This window comes from Sycon ciliatum, chromosome 13 (genome assembly GCF_964019385.1).
Source record: "Sycon ciliatum chromosome 13, ocSycCili1.1, whole genome shotgun sequence".
NCBI lineage: Eukaryota > Metazoa > Porifera > Calcarea > Leucosolenida > Sycettidae > Sycon > Sycon ciliatum.
In genome coordinates this window covers 2,549,038-2,561,537 of record NC_088655.1, presented here as the reverse complement: position 1 = coordinate 2,561,537, position 12,500 = coordinate 2,549,038, and the positions used below count along the sequence as shown (strand labels likewise).

The 12,500-nt window shown below is 51.8% G+C and overlaps 1 protein-coding gene across 1 annotated transcript in view; it reads left to right on the top strand.

Annotated features, from left to right (window-relative positions):
- Positions 1 to 12,500, top strand: part of LOC135829993 (WD repeat and FYVE domain-containing protein 3-like) — a 112,354-nt gene that overhangs the window by 72,922 nt on the left and 26,932 nt on the right. Inside the window, exons 57-61 of the mRNA XM_065342385.1 lie at positions 6,468 to 6,585; positions 7,587 to 7,693; positions 8,329 to 8,482; positions 11,046 to 11,137; positions 11,759 to 12,001. Of these exons, the coding sequence (XP_065198457.1) occupies positions 6,468 to 6,585; positions 7,587 to 7,693; positions 8,329 to 8,482; positions 11,046 to 11,137; positions 11,759 to 12,001 (714 nt within the window). The remainder of the gene's footprint in view (positions 1 to 6,467; positions 6,586 to 7,586; positions 7,694 to 8,328; positions 8,483 to 11,045; positions 11,138 to 11,758; positions 12,002 to 12,500) is intronic.

The window sequence follows — 12,500 nt, the reverse complement described above, 5'->3', positions numbered from 1 at the left end:
AACTTGGTGCCGAAACCCGGGAATGCCACCAAAAAAGGCTTCGAGTGCCGATGCTCCTAATCCGGCATCAACTAAGCGGTATCGCGGCAAGATACTTCGGCTGCGGAAGAGCATCCAGCAATGCCTCGATGACGGCAATGCATTATTGTCTGGAGCTTCCTCATCTGCAACAGCAGAAAAGCTAAGTGAAACATGTGCATCTTTAGAGTCCGATGTCGTAGCATTTGATGAGGTCTGTGAACTTTTGTCAAATTGTGTTGATTCCTCCGCCCTGGAGAGCTCTGACGAAGCTGCTTGTAAACAGGAAGCAGACGATAATCTGGACTTCCAGTTTGAAACTATGAGCGTGATCAAAAAGCTCAAATTCCGAATTTCTCAACTGAAATCAGCAGCAGATTGTCAGACCTCTCCAGAGTCGAGTACTAACAAATCGGACGACGACTCAGTTGTCAAGCTAATGCAAAGCCAGATGAAAGAGTTACTCACCATTCATCGTCAAACACAAGAACAAACTCAATCTCTGCTACAACAGCATAGTGAATCACTCACCACTCAAGCATCTCACAAGTCCACTGTCAATTTACCAAAGTTAGGTTTACCTAAATTCAATGGCGACATCCTGCAATGGAAGTCTTTCCACGACATGTTCATGGCATCCGTACACAAACACACTGGATTAAGCGATGTACAGAAGCTTTCCTACCTAAAGGAGCATGTGACCCACAATGCACTCGACACCATTTCTGGTTTATCTCTGTCAGATGCAAATTATGCTGTTGCTCTTGGCCTGCTCGACGAGCGTTATGGCAACACGCAGGTGCAGGTTAATGCTCACCATGTCGCCCTGATGGAAACTCCACCGGCAACCAACAAGCCATCCTCGCTCCGTAAGCTGTACGATACGGTAGAACTACATCTACGCAGTCTCAACGCTCTTGAAGAAGACACTGACCAACCAATCTTCATTTCACTGATGACCAGCAAGCTTCCGCGTCACGTGCTTGCGCAACTTGAGTTGCAGAAAGGCATCGATCCATGGTCTGTCGCCGAGTTGAGAGTCAAACTGTGTGCGTATATAGTAGCGCAGGAGACAGCCGAGCGCCAGTCCAGTCATGCCGCCAGCAGCAAACATGAACAGCCGTCTTCCGTACATAAGTCGTCCGTACTTCTTGTTGGCGAGTCGAGTCGCCAATCACAGCCAAGAAAGAAAGTCTGCGCTTTCTGCAGGGAAAGCCACTACTCTGACATGTGTTCCAAGTATAGCACACTTGAAACAAGGAAACCACGCCTAGGCGACAAGTGTCAACGGTGCCTACGGCCAGGCCACAGTGTTTCTTCGTGTAGTCTGCAGAAGCCTTGCTTCTATTGTCGTAAGCCTGACCATCACTCCAGTTTGTGTCCCGTGAAATTCGGTGCACAACCAAGCTCCGCAATGTGTGCCAACGCGGCACCTTTCCAGCCACGTCCTGCCATTACCACAGTCGCAGGCGACAACCAGTCCGTCATCATGCAAACCGCAGTTGCAGATGTAGTGTCCAACTCTTCCGGTACCCCGACGACGCTGTCTGCACGTATACTGTTCGATAGTGGCTCTTGCCGGTCGTACGTCACGCAGGCGCTCCAGGCGAAAGCCAACCTCAGCGTTCTAGGTCAAGATCACATTGCCCTCTCTACTTTCGGTAGTGTATCGAGGAACACGTCTCAGTACCCACGCGTCGAGGTCAATCTCAAACTGAAGAATGGCTCAATCCTTCCGCTGTCCGCCAATGTGATTCCCCAAATCACTTCACCGATATGGCGCGTGCCCTTGGACACCAACAGGCACCCGAGCCTCAACACCCTTCCTCTTGCGGAGCCGCTCACGTCATCCAACGATCGCCTGTGTATCGACATCCTCATTGGTCTTGATCACTACTACAAGATCCTGGGCACAGACCGCATCTCCTTTCCCGATGGCCTGCAGCTTTTGGACTCGTCACTTGGTTTTGTTTGCGCCGGCACAGTAGCAACTGAGCACGCCTGTTCGGTAATCAAGAGCAACACCACCTTAGCCGTAGCAAGTCATCGACGTGAAGATCCCTCGTTTGACCTTGAGCGCTTCTGGGCTGTTGAAGATTTCGACTCTCTCAGTGCGACACGCCCCAGCAACGATCATGCGTATGACGACTTCCTCCAATCGGTCGTGTTTGAGGACGGACGGTACACCGTCGGGTGGCCTTGGCGACAACAACATCCGCCTTTGGAAAACAACTTTCCACTTGCTTTTGGACGTTTGAAGTCACTCATTAAACGTCTCCGTCACGAGCCTGATACCTTCGTCAAGTACAGCAAGGTACTTGAAGAGCAACTGTCACTTGGTATCATCGAACGCGTTGCTTGTCCCAGCCAGAGAGACAACTCGCATCCAATACACTACTTGCCACATCACTGTGTGCTCAAGCTGTCCAGCAGCACCACTAAGATCCGTGTCGTGTACGACGCATCCGCTCGTGTATCGAAGACCTCGCCCAGTCTCAATGATTGTCTGTATCCTGGGCCGTGCATGATCCCTGATCTCTGCGGCATTCTCCTGCGTTTCCGCATGCACCCTATTGCCGTCTGTAGTGACATCGAGAAAGCGTTCTTACAGATGAATTTGAACGTAGCCGATCGTGATGTCACTCGTTTCTTGTGGTTGGATGACCCCAACCATCCAGTCAACTACAGCAATCTCCAAACTCTGCGTTTCTGTAGAGTCCCTTTCGGTGTTGTTTCCAGCCCTTTCCTGCTGTCTGCAACGATCAAGTACCACCTCACGCAGACCTGTTCACCGGAGACAGACGACATTCTCCGAAACACGTACGTAGACAACATCATCCTGGGCAAGGACACCATCAACGATGCTGTCGCTCACTATCAATCAGCAAAGGCGACGTTCTCCGCAATCAGCATGAACCTTAGAGAGTGGGCATCAAACTCTTCCGAGGTTTTGGACAAGATCCCAGAACACGATCGCTCAAGAAGCACTCGCGAGAAATGCCTTGGTCTCCATTGGGACCCCAGAGAGGATGTCTTGTCCGTACAGTCGCCTAATGCAGCTAACCTTGTTGTCACTACGAAACGCCAGGTTCTACAGGCACTGTCTCGCTTCTTCGACCCGCTTGGCTTGTTCGCCCCCGTGTCCATCAGAGCGAAGGTTCTTATGCAAGATATCTGGAAGCTTGCTGTGTCATGGGATGACTCACTGCCCTCCGATGTCCTCAGTCGCTGGCACCCAATAGCCGCCGACCTTGACGAGTCTAGCAGCTATCCGATCTTACGCTACGTCGGCGTACCCACATGTAAGAGTCCGTCGTATCAGTTGCACATCTTCTGCGATGCGTCAGCGATCGCCATCGCTGCTGTTGCGTACTTGGAAAGCACTGTCGGTGATAAGAGTCAGCGCCATATTATCTTTAGCAAGACGAAGGTCTCTCCCGTCAAGGGTCAAACGATCCCACGGTTAGAGTTGATGGCAGCAAGCCTAGGATCTCGCCTTATCGTGTACCTACGCAAGCAACTGGACATCCAGTTCCAAGCCACTCATCTGTACACCGACTCAACGACTGTACTCCATTGGCTCAAGTCCACGAAGCTCCCCGTCTTTGAGCAGAACCGCGTCAACGCCATCGCAGCCGTTCCAGACGTTCTCCACCACTACGTCCCGACAAAGCTGAATCCAGCCGACCTGCCATCCCGTGGATTGAGCGCCGCAGCCTTGTTAAAATGCGACGCCTGGTGGAACGGCCCCAGCCTACCGATTGAAGGCACCACTACAGCAACCGTCACTGTTGCGCCGGCGGAGGGTCCTCCGGAAGTCACCTCAAAGGGGTCGGGGGGTCAGCCATTTGGTCAGGGTTCACAGACAAATAAAAAATCTGATGTGTTCCCATATGGCATTGTTGTGAACGACTTCTCGTCGTTCGACTCTTTAGTGCGTGTGTCTGCACTTTGCTTTCGTTTCCTCTGTAGGCTGCGGAAGAAACCAACTCCATCTGGACCTCTCACGCCTAGAGAAATCGAAGCAGCAGAGCAAGTCTGGATCAGCCACAGCCAGTCTGCACACTATGCAGATGTTATCACCGCTCTGTCCAGTGGGAAGCAACATCCGCTGGCAACTAAGCTCAACTTAGTGCTCGACAACGGAGTACTGAGATGCCGTGGAAGACTGGAGAATGCTGACCTCTGCTCCAAATCGAGGTTTCCCGTCCTGATCTCCAAGGAACACGCCATTGCCAACCTGATCATACGTGATTGCCACCTCAAGGTCATGCATGGCGGCGTAGCGCACACACTATCCCGTGTCCGATATCAGTTTTGGATCCCGAAAGGCAGATCAGCTGTAAAGGCCCTCGTGCGCCGCTGTCAGACGTGCATTCGCTACGAAGGCGCGCCATACAAGACACCTCAGATGAGTCCGCTACCTTCTACCAGAGTGACCCAAGCGCGACCATTCTCACACATCGGCCTGGACTACTTTGGCCCAGTCCTCGTCCGTACACAGTCAGAAACCGCTAAGGCATGGGTCTGCCTGATCACGTGCATGGTGACCAGAGCTGTTCATTTGGAGCCAGTCCACGACATGACAGCTGCCGAGTTTCTGCTCGCATTGAGACGTTTCGTCGCCCGCCGTGGCACGCCAGAGCTAGTTGTGTCTGACAACGCTCCCCAATTTAAGCTGGCCAAGTCCGCTCTTGACATTGCCTGGAGCAACATTGTCGTAGACACCAGTGTTACATCGTACATTAGCCGTCATCAAATCCAGTGGCACTTCATCGTTGCCAACTCTCCGTGGATGGGTGGAATGTATGAACGGCTTGTGGGTATTGTCAAACGCTCCATGCGCAAGACCATCGGGAGACGCCTCCTCACATCCAGCCAACTCGCCACTCTCCTGCCAGAAGTTGAGTCTGTCGTCAATTCTCGGCCGCTAGTCTATGTCGACGAAGAACAGTGCACAGTCCTGACGCCTGGTCATTTTATCAGCCTGTCTGCCACACAGGGGTTCTTCACGGTCAGCAACGACCCAACCGACCCGGATTACCAGCCTATCAATTCCTCTGCAGACAGCCTGTTGGACCTTTGGAAGAAGGGCCAACGACACCTTGATCAGTTCTGGCTTGCCTGGAGGAACGAGTACCTCCTCAGTCTGCGAGAAGCCCACACGTCATCGTTCAAGCAGTCAAGGACTCGATCCTCAACGTTTCCGAAGCCTGCTGACGTTGTCCTCATCAAGGAGGAATTGCCTCGCGGCCACTGGCGCCTTGGACGAATCCAAGAAGTACACACCAGCAGCGATGGCAACATCCGCTCCGCCACCGTCCTCACTTCGGACAAACGTACCATCAAGCGGCCAGTAAGCTTACTGTGTCCGCTTGAGACCAGCAGTACCTCGGAATCCCCAGGTACCCCAGCTCAGAAGACTAGCACTCCCGTTGCAGTCGTACGAAGACCGACACGAGCCGCTGCCAGCAAGTTTCAGTCCAACTTGCAGGATTTGATGGCCGACGGCCGTGTTTAACTCTCTCTCTCTCTCTCTCTCTCTCTCTCTCTCTCTCTCTCTCTCTCTCTCTCTCTCTCTCTCTCTCTCTCTCTCTCTCTCTCTCTCTCTCTCTCTCTCTCGCTCGCTCTCATTACTCTCGCATTCTATATGCTCTTCAGTTATCTTTCCACGTGTTTTGTGTGAAATTTCTCCTTGTTATTAATTATGGTTAATTCTGTTCTCCGGCCAATGCCCGGGGAGTGTCGTGAATATGCATCACGAATCCGCGTTACGCTCATTATTATGTCTTTATGTGTTTATGTGTTACATCATGTTGACGTCATGCTGATGTCTTGCTGCACGCATCGCGTGCACCGTTTTGCAGCTCTCAGCCCGGAGCATGCGCAGCGAGCCTGTGGCTCCTTTTTTGCTGCCTTTTCCCTTTTGCATGCTTCACTTGTCTCCACTTGTCTCAACCTTGTCTCAAATAAGGTTTTCAGGTGACACTCCTTTTCAAGTCACCTAATCCTTTCAAGTAACAAGTGCAATGTCGTTCCGTGAACCGGAACCCCTCCATATTTGAGTTACCAAGACGTATTTGTGCGTGGCTATACAAGCTCTCCCACTCAACAGTTCAAAGCTGCGCACAATTTGATTGGATGAGATTCTTTTTCCAACATTGGGCTACGCGTATTCTCTCTTGAAGTGAAAAAAAGACCCAGCATGTCACTCCATGTCTTCAATGCATGTTTGTGTGTGTGTGCGTGTGTGTATGTGTATGAGTGTGTGTGTGTGCGCGTGTGCGCGTATGTGTGTGTGTGTGTGTGTGTGTGTGTGTGTGTGTGTGTGTGTGTGTGTGTGTGTGTGTGTGTGTGTGTGTGTGTGTGACTGTGTGTGTATCTGTGTGTGTGTGTGTGTGTGTGTGTGTGTATCTGTGTGCCTATGTGTCCATGGCTTTGCGTAAAAGACATTGGATTTGAGCGACCCGAAGTCCTTCAGAGACTTGTCTAAGCCGATGGGAGCGCAGACACCGGCACGTCTCAAGCAGTTTAGCCAGCGTTTCCGTGACTGGGAGGATCCTGCTGGTAAGTGGTAAGACGGCCATTGGGGCATTGGGGCATTGGGGCATTGGGCCATTGGGGCGTGTGTTGTAACAACTGCTGACAAGTACAACACTACACATAGCAGCTTTGTATTCTCAAATAGATTAGCCGTGGTTGGCTATGAAAACCCTGCAATCGCCACGCAAAGTGGTCATTGGCTACCCCAGCCATGTATAGCTTGGAATAAAATAAAATAAAGTAAATAAATTAGTAGTACACCCCCTGCCGTAGTATGTCTGCACCTCAATAATCTTACATGACAAGTGACCTGCCTGACCTGGTTCTACTATTGCATGTCTGTTGGCTGTGTATGCAAGTACAGTAAACCCTGTAACTAAAGACCACCGTGACTAGCGACCAGCCTGCTACTACAGTAAAACCTGTAACTAAAGACCACCGTGACTAGTGACCAGCCTGCTACTACAGTAAAACCTGTAACTAAAGATCACCGTGACTAGCGACCAGCCTTCTACTACCGACCACTTCGCCAGGCACGGACGGTCTCACATTCATATATGGTTGTGCGGTGCAAACCTCTGACTAAGTACCACCTGCCACTAAAAGACCGCTTTCTCTGGCCCCGAAGGGTGGGCGTCAGTCACAGGTTTTACCGTATACATAAAACTCAGTCACACAGAGTCACTGAAGAAGAATCTCGGTCCGCACTCGCTGTTGTTTGCATGTAACGTTATGACTGTTGTAAAGAAATGTAAAGATTCCAAAGAATACACCCAGTTTAGGAGAGAAACCATACGTATGTAGCCCGGGTAGATAGTGGTCATGTACCACTGTTCTCTCTGCATGCTCTCCTCACACCCCACCCCGTACCCCATACCCCACCCCGTACCCCGTATCCCACCTCGCATCCCCACCCCGTACCCCATCCCGTACCCCACCTGTACTAACACATCCACATTCACTATCGGGCGCTACACTATCGGGTAACTGTTTGTTTTTCCTATCTTTGTGTGTGCGCGATGCAGTTGGCACAAAGCCGTACTACTACGGCACACACTACTCATCAGCTATGATTGTGTCGTCGTACCTGATACGCCTGGAACCGTTCACACAGCACTTCTTACGCCTGCAGGTAAGACTACTGCTGCTTAGCCACCACATGTTTTAGATATGAATTATGCGTCAATCATGTTCTTATTCTGTTTGTTTGTTTTTATATCACTGGCTACCCCAGCCATGTATTGTTTGGAATAAAATAAATAAAATATGGAGACCCCTCGACAGGCCTTCCAGCCTCTGGGGAATCCAGAAATAAGTAAATAATTACAAATTACAACAGTAGCTGGAACTGGTTGAACTGGTTGAACTGCTGGAACTGCTTGAACTGCCCGTCATTATGTGCGTGTGAACGTTTGAGTTGTGACTGCCATCTGGGAGTGAATTATTTGCTTGCAAAGAAGTCGACTTTCTTTGTAGTTTGATGGTCCATTCGACGTCTTTAGCGTATTAGAATAATTAATGGAGGAGGAGAAGAGGAAGTACTGATCTGTCGTTCTCAGTTTTCCCAGACCGCAACCGATTCGAGCTGCACAGTTGATTTCATGTACCCATTCTTGTATTCGCATACTTGGAAGTACGATAATCTCCTTCTCTCTGTCTCTCTGTCTCTCTCTCTCACTCTCTCTCTCTCTCTCTCTCTCTCACTCTCTCTCTCTCTCTCTCTCTCTCTCTCTCTCACTCTCTCTTTCTTGTCGTGTGTTTTCACAGGGAGGTCATTTTGACCATGCTGATCGTATGTTCCATAGTATGGAGGACCAGTGGGCCAGTGCATCCGAGATCAACATGGCTGACATCAAGGAGCTCATCCCCGAGTTCTTCTATCAGCCTGATTTCCTGCAGAACAAGAACAAGTTCAAACTGGGTATGTGGCATGAGAAGCTCAGCATGGCCTGTAGCTTGACTGAGTCTTGTATCGAACACTAGTGTGTTCAGATTTGTAGTCAGGAACAGAGAGAGAGGGAGAGAGAGAGAGAGAGAGAGAGAGAGAGAGAGAGAGAGAGAGAGAGAGAGAGAGAGAGAGAGGGCATGGTGCCTCCTCCTATGTTGTGCCAAGGAAGGAACCATCTCCCTGTTTTGTAGTGACAAGGAAAGGGGCTACTGCAAGTCTACAGGTTTTCCGTGCGGTCAAACTTCGGCCTCCCAGAGCTAAAACTTATTTCAGTCACATTAAATTTTCAGCCTGTACTGCTGCTGCCTGCATACACTGTCACGCTGAACCTTGCGAAACAAAATTTCGGCCGCAACAGACTTAAGGCCAAAAATGCCCAGGCTGCAAATAGCCGAAAATAAATATGCGCCGAATATTTGTTGACTCACAGTATCCTCCTGCCCTGTAGTGGCAAGGAAAGGAGCCATCCTCCTGCCCTGTAGTGGCAAGGAAAGGAGCCATCCTCCTGCCCTGTAGTGGCAAGGAAAGGAGCCATCCTCCTGCCCTGTAGTGGCAAGGAAAGGAGCCATCCTCCTGCCCTGTAGTGGCAAGGAAAGGAGCCATCCTCCTTCTCTGGCGGTGGTGCAAAGGGAAGGGGCCATCCTCCTGCCCTGTAGTGGCAAGGAAAGGAGCCATCCTCCTGCCCTTTAGTGGCAAGGAAAGGGGCCATCCTCCTGCCCTGTAGTGGCAAGGAAAGGAGCCATCCTCCTGCCCTGTAGTGGCAAGGAAAGGAGCCATCCTCCTTCTCTGGCGGTGGTGCAAAGGGAAGGGGCCATCCTCCTGCCCTGTGGTGGCAAGGAAAGGAGCCATCCTCCTGCCCTGTAGTGGCAAGGAAAGGGGCCATCCTCCTGCCCTGTAGTGGCAAGGAAAGGAGCCATCCTCCTGCCCTGTAGTGGCAAGGAAAGGGGCCATCCTCCTGCCCTGTAGTGGCATGGAAGGGAGCCATCCTCCTGCCCTGTAGTGGCATGGAAGGGAGCCATCCTCCTGCCCTGTAGTGGCAAGGAAAGGGGCCATCCTCCTGCCCTGTAGTGGCAAGGAAAGGAGCCATCCTCCTGCCCTGTAGTGGCAAGGAAATGGGCCATCCTCCTGCCCTGTAGTGGCAAGGAAATGGGCCATCCTCCTGCCCTGTAGTGGCAAGGAAAGGGGCCATCCTCCTGCCCTGTAGTGGCAAGGAAAGGAGCCATCCTCCTGCCCTGTAGTGGCAAGGAAAGGAGCTATCCTCCTGCTGTGGTGGTGGCAAGGAAAGGAGCCATCCTCCTGCCCTGTAGTGGCAAGGAAAGGAGCCATCCTTCTGCCCTGTAGTGGCAAGGAAAGGGGCCATCCTCCTGCCCTGTAGTGGCATGGAAGGGAGCCATCCTCCTGCCCTGTAGTGGCATGGAAGGGAGCCATCCTCTTGCCCTGTAGTGGCAAGGAAAGGAGCCATCCTCCTGCCCTGTAGTGGCAAGGAAAGGAGCCATCCTCCTGCCCTGTAGTGGCAAGGAAAGGAGCCATCCTCCTGCCCTGTAGTGGCAAGGAAGGGAGCCATCCTCCTGCCCTGTAGTGGCAAGGAAAGGGGCCATCCTCCTGCCCTGTAGTGGCAAGGAAAGGGGCCATCCTCCTGCCCTGTAGTGGCATGGAAGGGAGCCATCCTCCTGCCCTGTAGTGGCATGGAAGGGAGCCATCCTCCTGCCCTGTAGTGGCATGGAAGGGAGCCATCCTTCTGCCCTGTAGTGGCAAGGAAAGAAGCTATCCTCCTGCTGTGGTGGTGGCAAGGAAAGGAGCCATCCTCCTGCCCTGTAGTGGCAAGGAAAGGAGCCATCCTCCTGCCCTGTAGTGGCAAGGAAAGGAGCCATCCTCCTGCCCTGTAGTGGCAAGGAAAGGAACCATCCTCCTGCCCTGTAGTGGCAAGGAAAATAACCATCCTCCTGCCCTGTAGTGGCATGGAAGGGAGCCATCCTCCTGCCCTGTAGTGGCAAGGAAAGGGGCCATCCTCCTGCCCTGTAGTGGCAAGGAAAGGGGCCATCCTCCTGCCCTGTAGTGGCAAGGAAAGGAACCATCCTCCTGCCCTGTAGTGGCAAGGAAAGGAGCCATCCTCCTGCCCTGTAGTGGCAAGGAAAGGAGCCATCCTCCTGCCCTGTAGTGGCAAGGAAAGGGGCCATCCTCCTGCCCTGTAGTGGCAATTTGTTTGCAGTTTCTGTTGAGTCATGATATCCCATGGTGCGATACGGTTAAGGTGATTTTAGCCAATCAGCCGATCAGCGGCCGTTCTGAGCGGGGTATATAGCGTAGTATACCCTACTAGCGTTTGTTTTTGCGCGCCTGTGTGTGCATGTGAATGTGCATTTGTTGTGTGTGTGTGTGTGTGTGTGTGTGTGTGTGTGTGTGTGTGTGTGTGTGTGTGTGTGTGTGCGTGTGCGTGCGTGCATGCACGTGAGTGCATGCATGTGAGTGCATTTGTGTGTTTGTGTGTGTGTGTGTGTGTGCGTGCGTGCGTGTTTGTGTGTGTGTAATGATGCAGGTGTGAAGCAGAACCTGGATGAGCTGGACAATGTCATTCTGCCGCTCTGGGCCAAAGGAGATGCACACGAGTTCATTCGTGTTCATCGCGAGGTGAGAAAAAGCAGCTACAACAGATCAGGGCTGCATCTAGGCTTTGTAATTGATCAGTTAATTGTCACACCAGCCGAGTCACATATTCATTGTGCCAATTGTGTGCGTGTGCTCGCTCGCTCGCTCGCTCCCTCCTCCCACCTCCCTCTCTCTCCCCTTTTCCTTCTCTCCCCTTTTCCCTCTCTCCCTCCCTCCCTCCTCCTCCCCCTCCCTCCTCCCCTCTCTCCCTCCCTCCTCCCCATCTCTCGCTCCCTCCTCCCCTCCTCTCCCTTTCCTTTCCTTTCCCTCCATTTCCCTCCGTCTGAGTCTCTCGCTCCCACCTCCCTCTCTCCCATCATTTCTCCTGTGTTCACTCACTCACTCACTCATCCACTCACTCACTCATTCACTCATTCAGTCACTCACTTACTCATTCACTCACTCACTCACTCACTCACGCATTCACTCACTCACTCACTCATTCACGCATTCACTCATTCATTCAGTCACTCACCCACTCAGTCACTCACTCACTCACTCAGTATCTCAGCTTCTTCAATGTGACTCTTTCTCTCCCATGTTGTTCCTTTTGGTCTTCAATGTTGTTCTTTCTCTCCCATGTCATTGTGACCTCGCTTACAGGCATTGGAATGTGACTACGTGACGTCACGGATACACGAATGGATTGACCTGATCTTCGGCTACAAGCAGCAGGGAAGCGCAGCGGTCGAAGCACATAATGTCTTCCACCACCTCTTCTACGAAGGAGCTGTCAATATTGATGAGATCACGGATGATTTGGAGAAGAATGCCACCATTGCTTTCATCAACAACTTTGGGCAGATGCCCAAACAGCTCTTCAAGAAGCCTCATCCGCAAAAGAAAGTGAGGTTTGGTATGAATTTTATGAACCAGTGATATCGTTCATGTCTGATTGGTCAGCTTTGTAGGGGTACTTCCTCCGTATACAAAAACTTCGTGACTTTTTTCAACGGTGTTTTTGAGCAAGAACCTGCTCAACGAACCGCGCCAAAGGCTGTCATCGACAACCCACATTCATGTTGAGGTAGGTTTGGTTGATCTCGAACAGATTCTCCACGGAAGCCATCCGTGTGAGGACGTTGCCGACAGGAACTCACGAGTCAAATGACAAAAAAACTAACACTTACTTGCTCGAAACTGCCACCGTGACGAAGTGGAGCTCGCGCCTGGAACACGTAGTCACGACTCACGCGTCACTCGCCCTGAAACTGGCCAGGCTTGTACTTGCGGTGCGCGGCCCCATACGCAGCGTGAGAACATAAATCGGTTCCGCCCGCACGGAAAGATGAAACATTTCAGTCGTCGTGCAACCAGCGCAGACTCCGGATCGGAATGTCGACGA